The following is a 23923-nucleotide window of genomic DNA, read 5'->3' on the forward strand; positions in this document are numbered from 1 at the left end:
TTTTTATATTTTGTGCAAATAACATTACTAAGTTTGAGTGAAAATGTAATACTATTAAAGTATCCTTCTAATCATTGCTACAAGAGAATGACGATACAAGAATAGCGTCGTCATTTACCAGAGTTTCAGCTATCTGTCCGGTATTGTCTCCATTTCAATATTTGCATTTACATACAAAGTTCTACGCATCATCCAATAGTAACAAAACAAAGCAGTTGAGGGAAAAAAAAAATGGTACCAACACATAGCATCATCAACTTCGCACTTTCAGCCTTTTATCCTTTCACTTTTATGCTTTTTATCTAATCCCTGTTTACGTTTTTCATTCCGCTGGTGGATCTCACAATGACGTTATATACAACATTTATGGAATCTAATAATAAAAACGGAAGAAAAGAAAATAAAACCTACTTTAAAAAGCTTCTTGCGGCGGCGATTTGGTTTTGAACCGGTACTACTGCGGCTGCTTCAGCTGCACTGAACTGCAACCAGAAATTATCTTCGGCGTTTTCAGATCTGGATACTACATTATAGATCAACTAAGAGCGGCGATTTCCACGGTTGCGGATGCGGTCTTGGCCGGGACCGGAGATTCTTTCGGAGGCGGAGACTGCGGTAGCCTCGCTGAGAAACTCCTGAGATCATCGACGGACCTGTCATCGCTTGCTTCATCCTCGAAATTCAAGGCGTAACTGAAAGCGTCGTAGTGAAAATCGGCGGAGTGGCGGCGATGATGGTGATGGTGGCGGCCGATGCGTGCGATGAAGTTGCAGCACTTTTCCTTGATTTGCGGGAAATCGTTGGAGCGGGACTTGCTGTGAAGCGAGGCACTCCGAACAATCCTTGGCTGCACGCGGTGGTGGTGGAGGATTTGAGGGAAGCAACATGATAAACAAAGGGAGGATCTGAGCTTGTGTTTGAGAGAGTGAGGCGATCCTGGACTGGAATCTTCTGCCGCCATGAACGAGAGAGAAATAGAGAGAGAAAGAGAGAATGAATTGTAGTAAATAAGTGAGAGGGAAACTGAAATGACGAGAAAGGGCACGGAGGTTGCGGTGGGTGGTCACGAAAAGGAACGGCCGAAAATGAAACGGGCCTCTGTTAGAAAAGGAGGAGACTAGTTTCGGGGGTATCGCATTATAAGGAAGGGTGTTTGCGTCAATTCAGGGTGGTAAATATCATAGCAGTTTGTTGCCACTAGTGTGAGTCAGTGCGTACATTGAAAGAGTTGGTGGGAGGTGCATTTGCATAACTGTACTGCTAATGCTAATCAAAAACCAATTATTACTTGGTCCATCTAGCTTTGGTTTTACTTTCCATTTTCATATTTACCCTTTATACTTACCGGCATGTTATATTAGTTAAAATTTAGGGTAAATCACATGTATAAACCAAATGCAAACAGATATTACATAATTTTACCAAAAAAAATATTATAAGATTCTGCTAGAAAGACATTTTTTAATTCGAATTACAAAATTCGAACTACAAAATCCATAATAATTTGAATTACATAAATTCAAATTAGTTAATATCAACCTAATTTAAATTAACTTGGTTTGAACTACAAAAGAATATCTTTTTGATAGAATTTTGTAATTTTTTTTGGATAGAATTGTGTAATATCTGCTTACATTTGATTTATACACGTGATTTAACCTAAAATTTATTATTTTTAATTTTTTTAAATTTAATAGTTTTATATAATTTTATTCTTTGCATATATACTTAATTCCAGCATTACTATGATAATAAAGTCACACAAATAATATTTAATATTGTTATATGCGGTTACATTAATAAAAAGGTAGAAACTCACGCCATTTAATTCTTATATTGTTACATACGAATTTTGTTTTGTTTTGTTTTTTTTTAATATATATAATAGTAACATACGATTTGTTATTATTATAAAAATAATAGTTTAAATATTTTAAATATATATATATATATATGAGGCCTGCTACACATATAACTCTTTTTAGCTTACAAGTTTTACAAATTGGTACAAGCCCAACAAAACACACCCACATTCAAGAGTAAATAAAACGCACGTTATTCAACCACTTCATGTTTCAAAGCGCGCTACTCACCATGCATTATAAACGACTCTTCTTCTTCCATGAAAACGAGTTTCTTGCCAAATTTAAAGATAATGGAATTTCAAAAATACACCTAAACGATTACAGAAATACACAAAAAAGATTACAGAAATACACCCAAACGGTTACAGGAATTCACTCAAACGATTATAGAAATACACCCACATGATTACAAAAATACACCCAAAGGATTACAAAATTACACCCATAGAAATACACCCACATGATTACAAAAATACACCCAAAGGATTACAAAATTACACCCAGAGGATTTAAGAAATACACTAAAAATTCGTTGAAGTATACCTTATGCATAATTCAGAACTCTTTCTCTTTCTCCTCCTCAGAAATCGAAAATAACGAAGAAAGAAAATAGAGAGAAAACACGTAAACGAAGAAGGAGAAAGAGAAGACAAGAAACGAAAGAAAAGAAGAAGAAGAGGAGGAAGAAGAAGAAAAAGAACGTGCAGCAAGAAAAAAATGTGCAATCTGCAGTAATTTTTTGAAATTCGTTAATATAAATTAAATAACTTGTAAAGAATCGTATAAAAAAATATTTATATATATATATAGGGGCACATTACATTTTATATTTGTTGAATAAACGTATAAAATAGCAAGGTTGACCGCCGATAAGAATTATCTTTCCATACTTGCATCTACGTATGTATGTTCGAGTGTTTATCTTTCCATGTATGGTTAATCTTCAATGTTCATCGTCATATATAAGCGATGCTGACTAAATTATTCCAGGTCAACCAATAGTCATCATGTGCTAGTAATTTAAACTTTAAAGTGAAGCAGTATCACGTACATTTGAATAAAAATTAAATTGAGTAACAACATTCCCCTAAAATCATGGTACGAGGAGCAGCCGCGTAAGATAAAGAGTTAGGTTGCCAGATGCTTGAGTTGCAGACTTGCATATGCATGGATCGGTTTTGCTTTTATTATGACCGTGACTCAGTATTAATCTTCATCGCATTTAATTAGAAATGATATCGGTTCACGCGCCAGAATAATGATGATTTCTCACAAGGTACCTGCAGATCATGACTCCTGCTAATTCTTCTGTTTGAGGGACTCGAAAAAGTATCCTTTCTTATGTGAAAAATAAAATTAAAAGAAATTTTATAATAGCTTGATTTTCCAGTAAATATGAAAGCAATTTATAATGGTTTGTCCAATTTTCCAGTAAATTGTATACACGTACGTGCATACAATGATGATGATTGCTTATATCAACCCTGGCCTATAGCAGGTGGAGGTTTCAGGGAAGCCATCCATGACTTTACATTCCAAAAGGATGGAAGGTAGTGATGATTTGAATTGGTGGTTATTGTTACTGGTTGTTTTGGAACGCACATTCAACACATAAGAGAAAAGTAGTTCCCAGAGCCAGAGAAATTCGAAGGAAATGGACTAGCTCCTTACACATTTGGCCAGGAAACGAGTATGCGAGGCTAGTAATAATGGTGTTCCTGCACAATTTGGTGAAACGCTTCAAATGGCAAGCTTTGATTATTCCTCATGAGAAGATCGTTGTTGATCCTTTCCCTGTGCCTCAAATCATCCACCACTTCGTCTTTTTCCTCACAGATCAGACCACCTACTTCTTATAAACAACAAAACATCATGCAATAAATAATGGCCTTAATTTCTTTTGGTGTTTAATTTCTCTACCTAGAATTGAAGTCGCGTGTGTTTTTGTTTTCTTTTAGTTTTATGAAGGTGGTGGTTGTAATGATACACAACATTTTGTCATGCATTTACGTGGTGGTTCCACAATGCCTTATTATTATCGCTTAAAAATTCATATGCAGTTATCTTGGAATAAAATTGATAGTTTATAATTGTTAGATAATAATTTAGTCAAATTCATTAAATTATATTGTTTTTGTGAGTAATATTATTATTGTCTTTTTACAAATTCTAATTTATTTTCTTCCCTTGCATCCATCTCTTGCATATATTGTTCTCTTGTTTGGTTTTGGAAATTTGCCCAAAGAGGACCACAAAGTTTGATATATGGTGCTTAATTTGCCGGAATCAACAAGCTGTGGTGGTTGCAGGTGGCCCCGCACAAGAGCCATAGCAACACTGCAAGTATATAAAAAGCCATGGTGACCAAAATACATTGCAACAACATACCTCCGATCCTCTTAAAATATGTACTTGATCATAATGAACATCCTTCTCTGGGTTTGTTTACTTTCCCTATTCCTCTTCCTATTCCTCGTGTTCCGTCACGTGTTTCCATTTATCGCTCCGAAATTACCACCAGGGACAATGGGGTACCCCATTATGGGGGAGACCTTGGAGTTCTTGTCGACCGGGTGGAAAGGACAGCCGGAGAAGTTTGTGTTCGACCGGACGGCAAAGTATTCATCAGAATTGTTCAAGACATCGCTGTTAGGGGAACCAACGGTTGTGATGGGCGGAGCCGAGGGTAACAAGTTGTTATTCTCCAATGAGAACAAGCTGGTGAGGCTGTGGATGCCCGACAATGTGCACAAGTTGTTTCCCTCTTCGTTTCATGACACCAGCTCCAATGGAGATGCTGCCAAGAAGGTCAGAAGCATGCTCCCTCAGTTCATAAAGCCTCAAGCACTCCAACGTTACGTTTCCGTCGTCGACTCCATGGCACACACCCACTTTGCTTCCCTATGGGAACACAACTTTCAAGTCTCTGTATACCCTTTAGTCAAGAGGTGAAACCCTAATCAACATACTTCAATTTTTAGAAATTTCACTTTCGTTTATAGTCACTACTACTCACGTGAATTTGTCTTTATATAAAGATAATATTTGGTTGGAAAAATGGATACAAATACATATAAATTTTTACACAGGGAATAGATGTATTCTTTAATTTTTGAATGAGTCATTGATATACATTAATATTAAGTTTTATTGTCATTTTTATCTTTTCATCATCTGAATAACTTTTGTAGAGGTAGTGACAAATAAGGGTGGAAACAGGTCAGACCAGACCAGACTTTATTCTTAACAAACCTGTCATGTAGTTATTTAGTCTGAGTCTGGTCTACCAGTCTGCTATAGGCTCTTTATAAAGTATTAGGCTTGACTTATTATTTAGTCTGGTCTGGCCTAAAACTTGTTAAAAGGCTTGATAATTTCTTTTTTTTTTAAATAAAAATATTATTTAAAAAATTATTTTTTAATAAAAATATTTATATGTAATGTGTCATATTTAATATTTGCAAGAATTTTTAATTTTTTAAAGTATTTAAAATATCTCATAATTTTGTTAATAATAAAAAATTATTTATATATTTAATTATGTTTTAACCGGTTCAGAAAGGTATGACAGACCAATAAAGCTAATTAGTAAGCTTGAACTTAACCTATTAACATATTAAGACTTTTAATAGAATCTGAGTCTGTGTCTCTTTTATAACAGGCCAGGTCAGACTAGGCCAAATAGAGGCCATGCCACAGGTTCCTGACAGGCCGTCTGACCTTTTTCCATTCTTATTAGTGCCAGATGATAACTTTGTGTGCATTGTGTAATGTGACCCTTTTGATGACATAGGACGTGAAAACTAAATGATAATTATTGAATTTGTTAAATTTGAATAAAAAAATTTATAAGCTACATTTTTATTTCTGAGTTGGGAGTCTTTGATCCACATTCACTTTTTGGAAAAAAAAAAAGAAAATAAAAATTCTAAGTCATTTGTAATTTTTTTAATTTAAATTTAACAAATTCAATAATTTATCATTTAGTTTTCGGTGTGTGTTACAAAAAAGAGCCACGTTATACAATGCACAAAGTCATCAAATAGTTACTACTACTGATAAAGTTACTTAAGCAAAAAGGTAGAAATGACAATAAAATTTAATATATTAATATGTACAGATAACTCATTAAAAAATTAAAATATATATCTGTCTATCATATAAAAATTCATGTATACTTTTGTCTAATATTTTTATTTTGTCAAGTTAGATGATAATTTTGTCTATCGTCTTTATACGAAAATAAGTTAGTATGAGTAGTTACTTTTATTTATTCAATATTTAATAAGGAAAAGTGAAATTTGTACTAATAGAAACGAGTTAATTGAATTTGAAAATGGGGTATGCATATTGAGGAGTGTAATATAGGTACACGTTGTTGTTGTCATATCGTTTGTTGGTAAGCATTGAGGACGAGAAGCACGTAACAAAGCTGGCAAAGCATTTTAAGCATGTGGGTGCAGGGTTGATATCGTTGCCTATTGACTTTCCCGGAACTAACTTCAACAAAGCAATCAAAGCAAGCAAATCGATAAGGAAGGATCTTATAGGAATCATAAGGCAAAGGAAGGTGGATCTAAGTGAAGGGAATGCGTCCCCAACACAAGACATATTGTCTCACATGTTGTTCATGTGCGGTAATAAAAATGGAGACTATATGATTGATGAATGGTTAATTGCTGATCAGATGCTTGGACTTTTGTTTGGAAGCTATGACACTGTTAGTTCTACCTGCACTTTAATTGTCAAATACCTTGCTGAGTTCCCTCACATATATGATAGAGTCTATCAAGGTAGTGGTTTCCCTTGTATATATGGCAATTATTCTTATTTGTATATAAGATTGTGATGTATGTGGAATTTGTTCAGAGCAAATGGAAATAGGAAAATCAAAATTAGAAGGAGATTTGTTGAATTGGAATGACATCAACAAGATGAGATACTCATGGAACGTAGCTTGTGAAGCTATGAGAATGACTCCTATAGCTCCTGGAGGTTTCAGGGAAGCCCTTCATGACTTTACCTTCAATGGTTTCTCAATTCCAAAAGGATGGAAGGTAACTAGCTAATATCTATCTATATACTTTCCATTTTCCTATATTATAAGGTTGATGTGATTTATGTATGTAGTTGTTTTTGTGAAAATTAGTAAAGCTAATTTTAGAAAATAAATAAATAAATAAATAATAACTAAATAAAATGAAAGGTAATAAACAATCCTAGTTTATAACCTTAGGATTTTAATGGTTGAAAAAGAAAAGAATTATATACCTCTAATTGATGGATGGTTCATATTGAAGAGACTCACCTATAAATTGAGTTTTTCTTTAATTCATTTCAATCAAGTCGTCCAAAGAGAATAACATAATATTTCTTTGAGTAGTTTTCTTCTATATATATAGAGAGAAGTGTGTTCTCCTTTTGTCAAGAGAGAGTGTTATTGTAGTCTCCTTGTGAGAGAGAGAAGTAGTAATTCTCAAAGAAAGTTATTCAATTGTTTCCATATTTTATACAAATTTCTAATTTTTCATCTCTATATTTTGCTGTGTCATTTGTCTGGTACCTAACAGTGGTATCAGAGCCAAAGGTTGCTGATTAAGATTTTTTTTTCCGCTGCGAGTTACCGTCTAAAAAAAAAAATGGCAGCAAAATATGAAATTCCAAAATTCAGTGGGAGTAATTTTTCCATATGGAAATTGAAGATAAAAGCCATTATGAGAAAAGACAATTGCGTGACAGCAATTGAAGGTAGACCCACTGGAATTACAGATGAAAAATGGAAGGAGATGGACAACAATGCTGTTGCAAACTTACACTTGGCACTAGCTGACTCAGTTTTATCAAGTGTAGCAGAGAAAAAGACAGCAAAGGAAATTTGGGATGCTCTCACAAAATTATATGAAGTCAAGTCACTTCACAACAAGATATTCTTGAAGAGAAGACTTTATACTCTTCGAATGAGTGAGTCCACATCGGCAACGGATCACATCAACAATCTAAATACGCTATTTTCCCAACTCTCATCGTTGGAATATACCATAGTGGAAAATGAACGTGCAGAGCTCTTACTTCAAAGTCTACCAGATTCATATGATCAGCTAATCATTAACTTAACTAATAATGTTTTGACTGATTATCTTTCTTTTGATGACATGGCTGCTACGGTTCTTGAAGAAGAATCTAGGCGCAAGAATAAGGAAGATAGATTAGAGAGCTCAAAACAAGCAGAGGCTTTGTTGATGACAAGAGGAAGATCAATGGAGCGTGGTTCCAGTGGGAGTCAAAGTAGACCAAAGTCACAAAGTAAGAAGCAGATCAAATGCTACAATTGTGGTAAGAGAGGGCACTTCAAGAAAGATTGTTGGAATAAGAAGAGTATAGAGAAGGTTACAGAAGGATCAAGTTCTCAAGGATGTGTTGCAAGTACCTCTGATGATGGAGAAATCCTGTATGGCGAAGCAACAATTGGTTCTAAAGGCAGCAAACAGCTCACTGATGTTTGGATTGTTGATTCAGGAGCAACATGGCACATGACTCCTCATCGTGATTGGTTTTGTACATATGAACCTGTCTTAGAAGGATCTGTGTTTATGGGAAACGATCATGCCTTAGAAATTGTTGGAATAGGTACTGTCAAAATAAAAATGTTTGATGGTTCTATTCGTTCACTTCAAGGGGTAAGACATGTGAAGGGCTTGAAGAAGAACTTGTTGTCGATTGGGCAACTGGATGAACTTGGCTGCAAGACCCATATTGAAGGTGGGATCTTGAAAGTTGTTAAAGGAGCTCTTGTGGTAATAAAAGCAGAAAAGATTGCAGCAAATCTATATATGCTTGTGGGAGATACTTTGCAAGAAGCAGAGGCATCAGTTGCTTCAACAAGCCAAGAAGAAATGACGATGATATGGCATTGCAAACTAGGCCACATGTCAGAACGAGGTTTGAAGATTCTTGTAGAACGTAATCTCATTCCCGGGCTCAAATCGGTAAACTTACCGTTTTGTAAGCACTGCGTTACAAGCAAACAACATAGATTGACGTTTGGTAGATCAACTGCTCGGAGCAAGCACATATTGGAGTTGATTCATTCTGATGTGTGGGAATCGCCGGAGATGTCCCTAGGAGGAGCAAAATATCTTGTATCATTTATTGATGATTACTCTAGGAGGCTATGGGTGTTCCCGATCAAGAAGAAGTCAGACGTGTTTGCGATGTTCAAAGAGTTTAAAGCAAAGTTAGAACTTGAATCTGGAAAGAAGATCAAGTGTTTAAGGACAGATAATGGAGGAGAATATGTCGATGGCGATTTTCTAACATTTTGCAAGCAAGCAGGTATTCAACGACAATTCACAGTTGCATATACGCCTCAGCAAAATGGTGTAGCAGAGCGAATGAATAGGACTCTCCTAGAAAGAGCACGAGCTATGTTGCAAACTGCAGGTTTAGCCAAGTCTTTTTGGGCAGAAGCTGTTAAAACTGCCTGTTATGTGATAAATCGGTCACCATCAACTGCAATTGGGTTAAAGACACCAATGGAGATGTGGCAAGGTAAGCCACCTAATTATTCTTCTTTACATATATTTGGTTGTCCTGTGTACGTGATGTACAATTCCCAAGAAAGAACAAAGCTAGACCCAAAGTCTAGAAAATGTATATTCTTGGGTTATGCTGACGGTGTTAAGGGGTATCGCCTGTGGGATCCCACTGCCCGCAAGGTAGTTGTCAGTAGAGATGTGATATTTGCAGAAGATGAATTGCAAAAAGAACAAGAAAATGACAGCACTATTAAAGAGATAACCACTGTTCAAATAGATGAAAAATGCAGAGAAGGTGATCTTTCTGAAGCAGAACCACAGCACGAAGAACAAGAAGCAGAGGCTAATGACATAGAAGTTCGTCGATCCACTCGACAAAGAAGAACACCATCATGGCACTCAAATTATGTTTTGACAAACCATGATGCATATTGTCTTTTGACAGAAGATGGAGAGCCAACAACTTTTATGGAGGCTATGCGCAATCCAGACGCTTCTATGTGGATGACAGCAATGCAAGAAGAAATTGAGGCATTATATAGGAACCATACCTGGAAACTTGTTGAACTTCCAGCAGGTCGGAAAGCCATTGGTAACAAATGGGTTTACAAGATCAAACGAGATAGTAATGATCAGGTGGAACGATATCGTGCGAGATTGGTTGTCAAGGGATATGCTCAGAAAGAAGGTATTGACTTCAATGAAATATTTTCTCCGGTGGTGAGACTAACTACTATTAGAGTAGTTTTGGCTATGTGTGCTGCATTTGATTTACATCTAGAGCAATTAGATGTAAAGACTGCTTTTCTTCATGGAGAACTTGAAGAAGAGATATATATGCTCCAACCAGAAGGTTTTGAAGAACAAGGAAAAGAAAACTTGGTTTGCAGGTTAACTAAATCTCTGTACGGTCTAAAGCAGGCGCCAAGGTGTTGGTACAAGAGATTTGATTCTTTCATTATTAGCCTTGGATACAACAGACTTAGTTCAGATCATTGTACTTATTACAAGAGGTCTGGTGATAATGATTTCATCATTCTGCTGTTGTATGTGGATGACATGTTGGTGGTAGGTCCCAACAAAGATCAAATCCAAGAATTGAAGGCACAGTTGGCTAGGGAGTTTGATATGAAAGACTTGGGACCAGCAAACAAGATTTTAGGGATGCAAATTCACCGAGACAAAAAAGATAGGAAGATTTGGCTATCGCAAAAGAATTATTTGAAGAAAATATTGCAACGCTTCAATATGCAAGAATGTAAGCCAATTTCAACCCCACTTCCTATGAATTTCAAATTATCCTCAAGTATGTGCCCTAGTAGTGAAGCAGAGAGGATGGAAATGTCTCGAGTACCGTATGCATCAGCGGTGGGAAGCCTTATGTATGCCATGATCTGTACAAGACCAGATATTGCTCAAGCAGTTGCGGTAGTAAGTCAATTTATGGCAGATCCAGGTAAAGAGCATTGGAATGTTGTTAAGAGGATCTTGAGATACATCAAAGGAACCTCGAATGTTGCATTATGTTTTGGAGGATCAGAATTCATTGTCAATGGATATGTCGATTCAGACTTTGCAGGTGATCTTGATAAACGAAAATCTACTACAGGCTATGTGTTTACACTTGCAGGAGGAGCTGTAAGCTGGCTATCTAAATTACAGACTGTTGTGGCTTTATCTACTACAGAAGCTGAATATATGGCAGCTACACAAGCATGCAAGGAAGCTATTTGGATCCAAAGGTTGATAGACGAACTCGGGCACAAACAACAGAAGATTTCTGTGTATTGTGACAGTCAGAGTGCCTTGCACATTGCAAGGAATCCTGCCTTTCATTCAAGAACAAAACACATTGGAGTACAATATCACTTTGTTCGGGAAGTAGTAGAAGAAGGAAGTATTGATATGCAGAAGATTCACACTAAAGACAACCTAGCAGATGCCATGACAAAACCAATCAACACAGAAAAGTTTGAATGGTGTAGATCCTCATACGGCCTATGGAATACATAAGCAACATGAATTTTGAAAATTTATCAAAATTAGCTTTAAGTGGGAGATTGTGAAAATTAGTAAAGCTAATTTTAGAAAATAAATAAATAAATAAATAATAACTAAATAAAATGAAAGGTAATAAACAATCCTAGTTTATAACCTTAGGATTTTAATGGTTGAAAAAGAAAAGAATTATATACCTCTAATTGATGGATGGTTCATATTGAAGAGACTCACCTATAAATTGAGTTTTTCTTTAATTCATTTCAATCAAGTCATCCAAAGAGAATAACATAATATTTCTTTGAGTAGTTTTCTTCTATATATATAGAGAGAAGTGTGTTCTCCTTTTGTCAAGAGAGAGTGTTATTGTAGTCTCCTTGTGAGAGAGAGAAGTAGTAATTCTCAAAGAAAGTTATTCAATTGTTTCCATATTTTATACAAATTTCTAATTTTTCATCTCTATATTTTGCTGTGTCATTTGTCTGGTACCTAATAGTTTTGGAGTGCAAATTCAACACATAAGAGTGTAAAGTATTTTCCGGAGCCAGAGAAATTTGATCCAAGTAGATTCGAAGGAAATGGACCAGCTCCCTACACATTTGTGCCATTCGGTGGAGGACCAAGAATGTGCCCAGGAAACGAGTATGCACGCCTAGTCATAATGGTTTTCCTCCACAATTTGGTGAAACGCTTCAAATGGCAAATGTTGATTCCTCATGAGAAAATTGTCATGGATCCATTCCCCATGCCTACAAACAACCTCCCAGTTCGCCTTTATCCTCACAATCCCTACTAAATTAATTATTAGATATAAGTAAACCTTTTGTTTTTTCATATTTAGTACAATAAAACAAGAACCTGCTACTGTTATTGGTCATCCTCATACTCTGTAATAATGCAGTTCGGGCCAATGTGAACAAATACCATTGGGCTATAAAGTTAGACCGATTCAAACATTTGGGCTTAAATACAATAAAGCAATTCATGGAGTCCGAATGAATAAACTGAAAACGAGAAAAAAAAAGCATGACAACATGACCAAAACAAAAAATCACGGTGTAAACAAAAGAGAGAATTTCGAGTGTCTCGTCTGGGTCCACGGACAGGAATCAATTGTTTTTAAAAAAACTTAATATTAACTAATTTCTTTATTGAAAAAAAAACAACTGATTTTACTGATTTACTTTTTGTTTATTAATTTTATCAGTTTCTTTAACTAACTTTTTGTTTGAATTGATCCAAAAATTGGCGACTTTAATTTTGTAAAAACTGAATTGAACTCGATTTAAGAAACGATCCAAATAGAATAAGCTAGAAGAAAATATAAAAATATATTTTATAATTCACAAATTTAATCTAATAGAATATACAAATTTAATTATAATTTTTATTTTTATTTTATCTTATTTTTATCTTTATCTTATTTTTATTTATTTTTATTTTTCATAAACCAATACTCTATATATACTTAATTTTAACTTTATAATTTACAATTTTCAATCGACCAATAATCAATAAAATTTCTTCGATCTTACTCTTTATATACTCTTTCCCTTTTATTACTTGGAACAATGTCACTGACTGGTAAACCCCCTCCTGAGATCAGAATTGAAGGAGAGAATTGCCCTCGTGCGGTGGTGGAATGGTACCAATGTTCTGCGCCAAAGGATCGAAGACACGATTTTGACCTGAGCTTGAAGGCGAAGAAACACCTCGTTTCGTTGGGTTGGACCTTTTCTTATTGCGACAAGAAAACTCGCTGGGAACTTCGTTACAAATCCCCTTCTGGTAAGACCTATACTTCTCTCAGAACTGCATGCAAAGCCTGCATTGGAGAGAAAAAGAAAGATTCTTCATCTAGTTCCAATTCATTGCAAGGATCACAGCAATCTCAATCCCAATCTCTACCTGCTCAACAACCAACGAGTTCCAAGGTAACCGGTGGTAGGCCTCGGAAACGCAAGAAACCGAGTGACGATGAAGATTGGACTCTTCCGGAGACGCAAGTATCCAATTTAGTAAGTCCTCGTTCTGGTTCTCGTGCACGTGGCGGTGGCAGTGGCCGTCGTCGTCGTGATTCTGGTGAAAGTCCTAATGCCGCAAGAAAAGTAAGGAGGGCACGGAGTTCTTCTGATGATCCAAGAACGATTCTTTCTTGGCTGATTGACAACAATGTGGTGGCGCAGGAGGCGTGGGTTTTCTGCCGTGGAGGGAAAGATAATGAATTGGTGAAGAGAGGGAAGCTGTTTCGTTCTGGTATTTTCTGCCATTGTTGTGATTCTTTATGCACACTCTCTCAATTCCAGGGTCATGCCGGTTGCAAAGGTCAACCTCCCTCTGCTAGTATCTTCTTGGAACAAGATAAAAGGTCTTTGTTGGATTGCCAGAAACAAGCATTGATGATGATCAAGGCTAACAACAATGGGGATAATGATCATCATCATGAAAATGATTCCATTTGTTCAATTTGTCTCCAGGGGGGTTTCATTCTTCTCTGTGATCGCTGTCCGGCGTCATTCCACGCCGAATGTATTGGCCTTGATCATGTTCCCCCTGGTGATTGGTTCTGCCCTTCATGCTCTTGCAGAATTTGCAACCGTCCCAAATGCATAGAAGATTCTTGTAGAGAGGAAAGTCATTTGGCTAACAATTTTATAGCTTGTTATCAGTGTCAACGCAGATTCCACATTGGATGTTTAGCTTCTAGAGGCTTTGCTTTTCTGAACATGGAAACCGATTGGTTTTGCAATGAAGATTGTCAGAAGATATTTTTGACACTGAATAACATGTTGGGAAAACCAATTCCTGTGGGTGATGGTAATCTAACTTGGACATTGTTGACGAGCCTCAAGAAAAGCACTAATGACAATGATGACGATGGAACCATTACTGAAATGGAGAGCAAGCTAAATGTCGCACTTGGAATAATTCATGAGTGTTTTGAGCCCATCATAGATCCTGTATTTGGAAGAGACATTGCTGCAGATATTATGTTCAGCAGATATTCATGGCTGCCACGTATGAACTTTACAGGGTTCTACACTGTGATTCTAGAGAGGAATGATGAGGTGATCTCTGTTGCAAACACAAGGATTTATGGCCAAAAGGTTGCAGAAGTGCCGCTTGTCGCGACGAGTGAGCAGTATCGAAAGCAGGGAATGTGTCGAATTCTGATGGATCAGCTTGAGAAGCTGTTGGATAAGTTGGGTGTTGAGAGGTTGCTATTGCCTGCTGCTCCTTATTTAGTAGAAACTTGGACAAACTCATTTGGATTTGCAAAAATGACACACTCAGATCAGTATTACTGTGTAGGTTATCCTCTTGCAAATTTTCCAGACACAACATTGTGCCACAAATCATTGAAGCAACCTTTGATGCTGTATTGAGGTCTAAAACGATACCATGGTGTATGTTTAGTATTGAGATTTGTATGTTATGCAATGTAAGTTAAAACAGTTTGTTTATGACAAAAAAAAGTGTAAACAAAAGACCAACTGATTTTACCGATTTACTTTTTGTTTATTAATTTTATCAGTTTCTTTTACCTATATTTCATAACTAACTTTTTGTTTGAATTCATCGGCCGACTTTAATTTTGTAAAAACTGAATTGAACTCCATTTAAGAAACAACCCAAATAAAATAAGATAGAAGAAAATACAAGAAAGAAAAGATCTAGATATCTTAATGTAATCTAATACAAATGGCTGACAATAATGAAAAGTTGTTAAATATTTTAATAAATTTAATTAAAATATTATTAATTAAGGTAAAAAAAAAAGTTAATATCTTATTTATTATTTTTTACATAAAATATTTTAAAAAATTTACGTACCTTTCTTTCGTTTTCCATGATGTCCTGGAATTAGTTTGTTAATTGATGTTTGCTAGGATATCTAAAAACATTAAATAATTAATTTTAAATTAAAAAAATTAGATATTTAAAAATTATTAAAAAAATAAATTAAAAAAAATTAAACACAATAAATTTGACTGGCCCCATGTTTAACAGAATTTGAATCCGAAATTTCGAGGATGGTTCTTAATTGGTAGCCTTCGGCGAATCTTCACCAGTTTTCGTGTATTTTAATTAAAAAAAAAAAAAAGAAGAATCCTTTTCTGTGGGCTATGCTGTATTTTGACAATACAACAGTCAAAGTAAGGGATTAAATACACACAGATTCTTGTTAGCTTGGCTTCATTCTCAGGTTCTGTATCAATCTCCTGTAATGGCTGGAATGCTTCCTGGAGTTGAATGTGCTCGAAGGAGACGCTTGCATAGTAACCCAACCTCAAGCAGCGCTATTGAAGATAATTATTCAACAAGGCACTCTTTCTCTTTGTATTACACAACCAATTTCAAATCTCTCATGTTACCTTCATCACTCCCCTCAATTTCACCGGTACTTGCTCTTTCTTTAATTGATTATACTTTTTGATAATGGAAATCGATGCATTCTAATATATATATATATATTTTTTCCTATAGACAGAAAATAAAAGAAAAGCGTTAAAGCATGAGGATCTAGATGAGGATATGGGAGGAGCTGCTAGAGAAGCTAAACAAAAATTGGATGACAAGTTCAGACAACAACGAAAACTAGAAACACCAAAGAATAAGAGGAAGAGACCCTTTTGGTGGTTCCTTATAGCTTATGTCTCCTGCAAACTCCAACACACTTCTTCCATCTTGCAACCCAATCACTGATCACACCACATGCTCAGACTGCACCTCCCGTCACTTTTATATTTTTGAAATCTCTATATACAACTATTTTAAATTTTTGTATATATAGATCTTGTACAATTTATTTTTTAGTATTAACTTTTTTTTTAATTTTATTTTCTTTCAAATGATAAATTAGATAAATATTCTAGTATCCATTCCTTGATGTACTTGTCTTCTCAGTTGTGTATATAGAGTTTTTGTCAATTAGAAGAGTTGATCATGGAAGTTCACAACAATGCTATAACTTTTATTGAATTTTTAGTATTCAATGGTAGGATTACCAGTTTTAGATTGAGGTTGGGATGTTTGAATTTGCTATTGATGACTCTGTCAAAATACAACTCGCAAAATTAAATTACTAATGAAATTAATTTAAAGATTAACTCCTTTTTTCATATATATATATATTATATTTAATATTATAAAAAATTTAAATGGTAAATATTCTATTAGAGATCTTTATTTTTGTACTACTAGACTACTAGTAACATTATAGGGATTAATTTTTTGTTAAGCAAAAATAATGCATGTGCTTATGGTATGCATGCTTAAGTGGAACAGTGGAAGACTGAATCAAAACCCCAATAGTACAAGGAAGTTGTTCCCTTTCTCCCTGTTTCTGTTATTACAGAAATTATTTTAAATATGAAAAGAGAAATGGTGTTTTGGTTGAATATTGATATTTGAAATGTATTATAGTATTTTGGAAATTATTCAACACGTTTCCCACGTAATGCAATACTGCCATGTGTCCAACACACCCCACGTGTTGACTTCTCTTCTACAAAATCTATCAATCTGTAATTACACCAAATAATCTCATTTTCCAAAAAAACACCAAAATTTTTTTCACACCAAAAAAAATCAGCCCTGTTATTATTCCTATCATCATGCAAATTAAAATTCCACCTCTATTTTATTTTTTTGCAGGTTGTTACAACTACTTACAACATACAATAATTTTCCTTAATTCTCAACTAAACTGCCAAAGAAAATAAAAGTTGATTCTATCATAATTACTATTTTATTATCTTTAAGATATTTTACTACACAGATTGAAATAATATAAAAAGAATATAAATATTTTTTATAATTATTTTTTATTATTTTATTAATGTTCTTTTATTTCATAAAAAAAATCTATAAACTTACGTTTTTATGGTATAATTCACCTACTACCTTACCTTGTTTAGAGACATTTGCATAATAATAATAATGAGACGTCTTCAACTAGTATGTATGCATTCCCATAATTAGGAAAGAAATATGTTAAAAGCATGCATACCTAGATTATGAGGATATGGGAGTAGCAGCTATAGAAGCCAAAGCCAAGCAGAGATTGAATCAAAGTTCAAAACACAGGACCACACATTAGAAAATCCAAAACGAAAATGCTTTTTTTTTTGTGTTTATATCGCATCACTCTTAGATCTCAAGTTTAATTGTATTATATACTTTGGCGTTGTATATACCATACTACCATAGGGCAGATACATTATTGATCCTTACCATTACAAGGATAAATACTAATAAACTATTTATAGATAATTTCTTTAATTCTAACTATTATTTAAAAAAAATGACTGTAATTTTAGCAGTCTATTGAGTTATGTTTAGTCTAAGTTCATCTATCTGTGGTCAAATTACAGAAGCAGACCAATTCATTGACGCCTCAATATATTAACGGAACCTACTCTTCATTGTTAAGCTTCAAAAATTATATATATATATATATTATTGGTAAGAAGTGTAATTTTTTTGGTCTCATTTATATTTTTTTAATTAAAAAAAAATCTTAAACGGCTGGTGATAATTATTTTAAAAAATAAATTTACATAACATAACTATTGATTTATCTGTAAGAGTTAATTAGAATAATTATTAATTTTTATTTTTATTTTTAGTTATTCTTTTAAATATATTAATTAAATTGATTGTGTAAAACTATGAAATATTAGTGAATTTTAAATTATTTTTATTTATAAAAATTAAATGAAGGATGCAGTAGTGATTAACGAGTCAAACACAACAATGCTAGAACCAAAAGGGTATTAGTCAAAAATAAGACAAATACCTCTGGGTGAATTCAAAATCTCTACGAGTTAATATATATGGATGTTTCTTTTGCTAAGTATCATAATGTTTCTTTTTCATATTAAACGGATGTTCTTTTATATATTTTTCGAATTTTTTTTGTATTGCAAATGTAAATGTCTCTATTTCTTTAAGAATTTTATATTTTTTTAAATTTTATAGATATTTAATTATTTTTGCTAAAATATAACTGGATATTTCTTTTGTTAAGGATTACGATATTTTTTTTTTCATATTAAATGAATATTTTTTTCATATTAAATGAATGTTTTTTTATATTTCTGTAATTGTTTAGTTTACAATTTCTTTAATCATCAAAATGGCACCTAATATCCCAAAACGCAAACAGCAATATCGTGATGATTTCATATAAATTTGGAATGATTAGCTTAGTGTATCCAATTTTTAACCAAAAAAATTTAAAAATAAAAAAGATATAGGCATAGAGAGTATGGTGGAACATAGACCACAGGCCACAACCTGACCTCATTGACCTCGAACTTGAACTCGAACCCTCTCTTCGTCTCACCGCCCCAAACAAGACCCAACCCATTCGATTCATTCTTGCCTATCGCACCCTTCTCTATTCTCTTCTTATTCTGTTATTCATCAAAGCAACACCAACACCACACAAATCTCTCATATTTTTCAGCTATTTTTCACTGCGCAATCATCACAACAACATCAATATGGCTCTGGTAACACATTTGGTTCACGAAAGGAAAGCAGTTCTTGTCGACGGTGGCGAATTCAACGAGTCAAATGTCGATGATATAAGAGGAGTGGATCACGGTTGGAAGGCGGAGAGGGCCTGACGGTGAGAGAGAGGGGTTTGTGTGTATGATTGTTGGAGGTGGGTAGGTTAATGTTAGAGAGAAGAGGAAGGTTTTTATAAGTTTCAATTAGGTTTACTTAATCAATTTTAAATTTTGAATTTAAAAATTTTAAAAATAATTATTAATATAAATTAATGTGATTTTGTTCAGTTTTTGGCTGATAACCTCTTGGTTCCATAAACTTTTTCAGTCAAATAAACATGTTTTAGAAAGAGATCAGTTTCATAAAGTTAATTATAGAGAGCCGAAATTAAAATTTTTTGGAGGCCTCCTCAATAAGAACCGAAATGGGTATTCACTTGAAGTTTTAATATTTAATTTTATTTAATTTTATTTTTAATATTTTTATTTCGGTTAAAATTATTCTTGAACATTAATTTCATCTAAAATACTAAAACAAAATTTAAAATATATAAGAATAATTTGTATACAAATACAAATATTAAGGACAAAGTTAAAATATTACGGATAAAATTGAATAAAATTATAAATATTTTGTATAATAAATTATAAGTATTAAAAACAAAAATATATTTTATCCAAAATTTTAAAAATAATTTATCATTATCTCCAAAACTTCAATCTATAATATGTAAATTAAGGTTACTAGCTTGGAAACGTTAAAGATCCAAATATTTGATATATCTCATATAACTATATTGGAATATGATACAGATTTGACCATTAAAATACCTAAGTATTTATCAAAGAGTAAGATTTTAACTATTTGAAAATAATGCATTTAAAAAGTGTTTTATGAATTAAAGTTTTTTTTAGTCATTAAATAGAAAAGAAAGAAAAAAAAAGAGACAAAATCAAATTAATTGGCTAGGGTCATATCTAAATATATTAAATGTTGAAGCTTACTCCATGGTTGGCTTCAGAAATAGTTGCTTTAGCCATACAATCTGCAACACTATTTGCAGTTCTCTGAATTAAAAGAATAGAGACTCTCCAATTCCAATTCATAACCTCCTGTATATACTTTGTCAAATCCCATTTCGAAATATCCTTACCAAGCATTCTTTGGTTTACCAAAAAAAGAGCTTCTAAACAGTCTGTTTCGCAAATAACCTCACGAAATCCACTCTCCCAAGCAAGAAGTAAACCTCTCCAAATTGCATACAATTCAACAAAAAGAACACTGCACACTTCGACTTTTCCAGTGCAACCTTTCAACCAACATCCATCAGGATTGCGAATGATACAACCAAAATTAGCATATCCAGAAAGAGCAAACCAACTAGCATCACAATTCAATTTAACAGAATGAACTGGAGATGGAACTCAATGCAAACAAAGTGAAGGAGGAGATAGAGATTGATGCATAGCAAAAATAGTGTGAAACTCCCTTACTGAACTACGAATCAAACTCACCACTTTACTAGCACTCCATGAATCATCTATATTAAATAAGTCATACTTTCTGCTTCTCCAAATCCACCAGATGGTCGAAAAGAAAAGAAAAACATCTCCACTCCTTGCACCTCTGTAGAGCCAATCATGTAAATTCGAGTTATCTGAATACAGGCCTAAAAGGTTCCAGACCTCCTTGGCACTAGGGCACTCCCGAAGACAATGAAGAATGGATTCAGAACCATTCTGACACCGATGACAGGTGCTAGATAAAGCTAAACCACGACTCAAACGAAACACTGCCGTAGGAATAGCATTATAAAGACTGAGCCAAATCAAGAACTTGTACTTCTCAAGAATATGTCGTCGCCGTACCCACAACCAATTATCATGCTCATTCCAGTCAAACTTTCTTTTGGCTAGCCAACTGTACCTACTCCTAGCTGAGTAGAGTCTAGAAGATGACACACCCCACAACCAACCCGAACTGTCTCCAGCATTCAAATCCGGATTATAAGCATTCAAACGCTGTTTGACATCTTCTGAAATGATAGAGAAAATATCATGGAGATTCCATTGACCATCTTTCCAAACGTCTCTAATAATTAAATCAGAGTAAGATATATGTACAAAAGAGACATCTTGAGCAATTGGACCCTCAAAACTCCAATTGTTAAACCAAAAAGATTAATCAAGTGACCCAACGCACCAAGAGAAGGCATCCTTAAGGTAGCGTTTGTTTTTGGGGGCAGGACACGGAGACATGGACAATATTTGTTTAAAAAGTGTTTGGAAGCAGAGACATGGACAGTGGACATATTGTCTCCGAGACAGTTTTTTATATTTTTATGTCCACTCTTTCACGAAGGACAATGATGGACACGGGATTTAGAAGAGTGGACACGGACAATTTTATAAATTTTGTTTTCCTTTTTTTCCACTATTACCCCTTCTTATTTTTTCTATTGCGTTGTTCAGAGATACTTTATATGCAAAAACTAATTGTTTTTCATGTAAAAATGGATTTTTTTAAATTAATTTTTTATTTAAAATTAATTTGACTTATTAACTTAAACAAAATTTTTTATTAATCAAACTCAAATTTATTTTTTTTGTTAATCTTAACCATATGTATTCCTACATATTAATAATAAATTTTAAAATAAAATAATTATATTTATAAATTTTATTTTAATATAAATACTAATATATTTTTTTATTAAAATTTTTTGTCTCTTCAAATATTTTTTCAAGTTTCGTCTGTACTCCTACGTACTCTATTTTTTATTAAATTAATTTATATTGATGTAGAAAATTTGGAATCACAGGGTTATTTTAGTCATTTCATATAATATTTTAGTCTTATCCATGTGTATCCAAATATAATACTAGACATTACATTAGTGTCTTGTCCATCGTATCCAAACACAATACACAAAAGATAATTTTTAGTGTCTCCATCTTATTGTCTCCATTTTAATGTCATGTTCTGTCCTGTCTCTAAAAACAAACGCAGCCTAAGAGCACCAAAAGCCTTTGCAATACTCTTCCAAACATAAGAAGCATTGCAAGGGACAGGACCATCTAACACTCCCTCATTCCTCAGGACCATCTAACACTCCCTCGTTCCTCAGATATTTCGTCCTCAATAGAGCAACCCAAGGCTTGTCCTGACAATGAAAAAGTTGTCATACCAATTTACCAAGTAAATATATATTAACACACGTAAGATTTCTAACACCCAGACTACCAAATTTTTTTGAGGTGATCACGGTTCTCTAATAAATTAAACTTTTGATTAGTCATAAAGTTTTTGAATAATTTTTTTAAATTCTTGTCTAAATAAATTTGTTAACTGTATTTTTTTTTAAATGTATAAATAATCTTAAATTATTTGTTTTGCGTATGGTTAAAGTTCTTGTATTTTGTAAAATGAATTAATCTTGTATTCTTATAATATCTCTTTTTTGTTTTTTTTAACCAAAGATGGATTAATTTCCTTTCTTTAGAAAAACAACAGTATCTAAAGAGGGACAAAAAATAACAATTGGGAATTTCCTACTAGGTATGACTCAAATGAAAAAAAAGTCAAAAAGTAAAAACACGTGACTAAAGAGATGAAGGAAACATGAAGATATATGCATAATCCATAGCTTTATCTCAACGGTATTGCACACTGTTTCAGCTCTCTTCTTTACTGTTGAATTTTTTCCTTCAAAAACTTCTCTATTTGGAGCTTTTCAGAATTTCAAGCAAACGACCACAAATTCGAGCAAGCTCGCGACGCCGTCCTGGTTACTGGTGGTGACCCGCAGCCACCACCGCGCAAAATCAAAAGACCCATTTCGAGCAACAGTTCCAACAGTAAAGAAGGAGTTTCAGACCGCTACAGCAAGGCCAGGACAATGGAGATAGTGAATGATTATTTCATTTTTCAGTTTGCATCTTGAGAATGGGGGCGAGGTATAAATCTGCAGTGGATAAGATTTAACAAAGGTAACCTTTCTTAAATAGCTCTCCATATAAATAATTCTAGCTTGATTTGAATTTTTAATCTCCAAATCTGCGTCTAAATTTCCTGATTTTGTAACAAAGGGAGAAGTTGCTTTGTTAGAACATGATAGAGACCAGGGACGGTCTTATATTGGTCTGGGGACAAAAAGGTTACATGTATAATAAAATTCAGTTTTTAATATTATTTAATTAAAATATATTCTTATTTTTTAGGATATATATTTATAATTAAAATTAATTTGAATTTTAAAAACTAAAATTTCTCTAACTTTTTATTTACATCATAGTTAGTTATTATTTTTTTTACGTTTTTTTTTAAGTTGGTTTTCTTCTTTCTTCTATTTTGCTATAATATTTCAATTTATATATGTAGAAGAAAAAGAATTCAAAGTTAGTGCATTTAGAAAAAAATTAATTTCTTACTTATTGTAGCTTTAATAAAATGCAGGTTCGTTTTACGATTTGATAGTAATGAATGGTCGAATATAATTATATACACAAATTAAAATTGTAATTTATTTTTCAATTGTAACACATCTAAAATTATTAAGTTATACAAAAAATATTTTTAAAACACATCTAAAATCATAAATCTAAAATTTAAATTTAAATATTAAAAAATAATTGTAACACGTCTAAAATTATGAAGTTATATAGAAAATATTTTTGAAATACTTCCAAAATCCAAAAATTGTACATACAAAAATAATTTAACATTGCAATATATATTAAAATCTCTTCAAGCCATTTTATTCGATTTTTTATTTTTTTAAAATAAAAAATCTATACAGAATAATAAAAAAAATAATGGTGTCAGAGACCCATCCAAACCTTAAGTAAGTTTTCGGCGTGGACGAACGGTGACGTTGATGCAGACGAACGGCGTCGAAGAGGAGGAAGGTGGCGAGAAGATGAGTGTTAACGAAGGGGAATGTGGCATTGTGAATAAGCACCGAAAAGGAGGAAAGGAGCGTCGAAGATGAGCGCGGAAGAGAAA

At 33.5% G+C, this 23923-nt stretch overlaps 3 protein-coding genes and 1 long non-coding RNA gene across 4 annotated transcripts; 3 read left to right on the plus strand and 1 right to left on the minus strand.

Moving 5' to 3' along the window:
• Positions 1–535: 535 nt before the first annotated feature.
• LOC112754188 (uncharacterized) lies at positions 536–961 on the minus strand. Its single transcript, XM_025801782.1, has one exon. The coding sequence runs from the start codon at positions 959–961 to the stop codon at positions 536–538; it is 426 nt and encodes a 141-aa protein (XP_025657567.1).
• A 3298-nt stretch (positions 962–4259) lies between these two features.
• Positions 4260–12275, plus strand: LOC112701162 (beta-amyrin 28-monooxygenase-like). Its single transcript, XM_025751961.3, has 4 exons — positions 4260–4813; positions 6234–6658; positions 6735–6922; positions 11895–12275. The coding sequence occupies exons 1-4, from the start codon at positions 4272–4274 to the stop codon at positions 12192–12194; spliced, it is 1455 nt and encodes a 484-aa protein (XP_025607746.1). The 5' UTR covers positions 4260–4271; the 3' UTR covers positions 12195–12275.
• Positions 12276–12969: 694 nt separating this feature from the next.
• On the plus strand, positions 12970–14784 carry LOC112754275 (increased DNA methylation 1-like). The gene has a single exon (XM_025801890.1). It carries the CDS (start codon positions 12970–12972, stop codon positions 14782–14784), a length of 1815 nt encoding a protein of 604 aa, XP_025657675.1.
• A 653-nt stretch (positions 14785–15437) lies between these two features.
• LOC112701172 (uncharacterized) lies at positions 15438–16421 on the plus strand. Its single transcript, XR_003153833.3, has 2 exons — positions 15438–15800; positions 15887–16421. It is a non-coding gene; the product is annotated as an uncharacterized lncRNA (long non-coding RNA).
• Positions 16422–23923: the final 7502 nt, after the last annotated feature.

Source organism: Arachis hypogaea, chromosome 1 (genome assembly GCF_003086295.3).
Source record: "Arachis hypogaea cultivar Tifrunner chromosome 1, arahy.Tifrunner.gnm2.J5K5, whole genome shotgun sequence".
Lineage (NCBI taxonomy): Eukaryota > Viridiplantae > Streptophyta > Magnoliopsida > Fabales > Fabaceae > Arachis > Arachis hypogaea.

Bases quoted from the DNA above. Each gene is read 5' to 3' on its own strand.
- LOC112754188 (XM_025801782.1), bottom strand. From the start codon at position 961: ATGGCGGCAGAAGATTCCAGTCCAGGATCGCCTCACTCTCTCAAACAC.
- LOC112754275 (XM_025801890.1), top strand. From the start codon at position 12,970: ATGTCACTGACTGGTAAACCCCCTCCTGAGATCAGAATTGAAGGAGAG.
- LOC112701162 (XM_025751961.3), top strand. From the start codon at position 4,272: ATGTACTTGATCATAATGAACATCCTTCTCTGGGTTTGTTTACTTTCC. The intron at 4,814-6,233 runs GTGAAACCCTAA...AGTGTAATATAG, and splicing joins GTATACCCTTTAGTCAAGAG to GTACACGTTGTTGTTGTCAT. The intron at 6,659-6,734 runs GTAGTGGTTTCC...GAATTTGTTCAG, and splicing joins ATATGATAGAGTCTATCAAG to AGCAAATGGAAATAGGAAAA.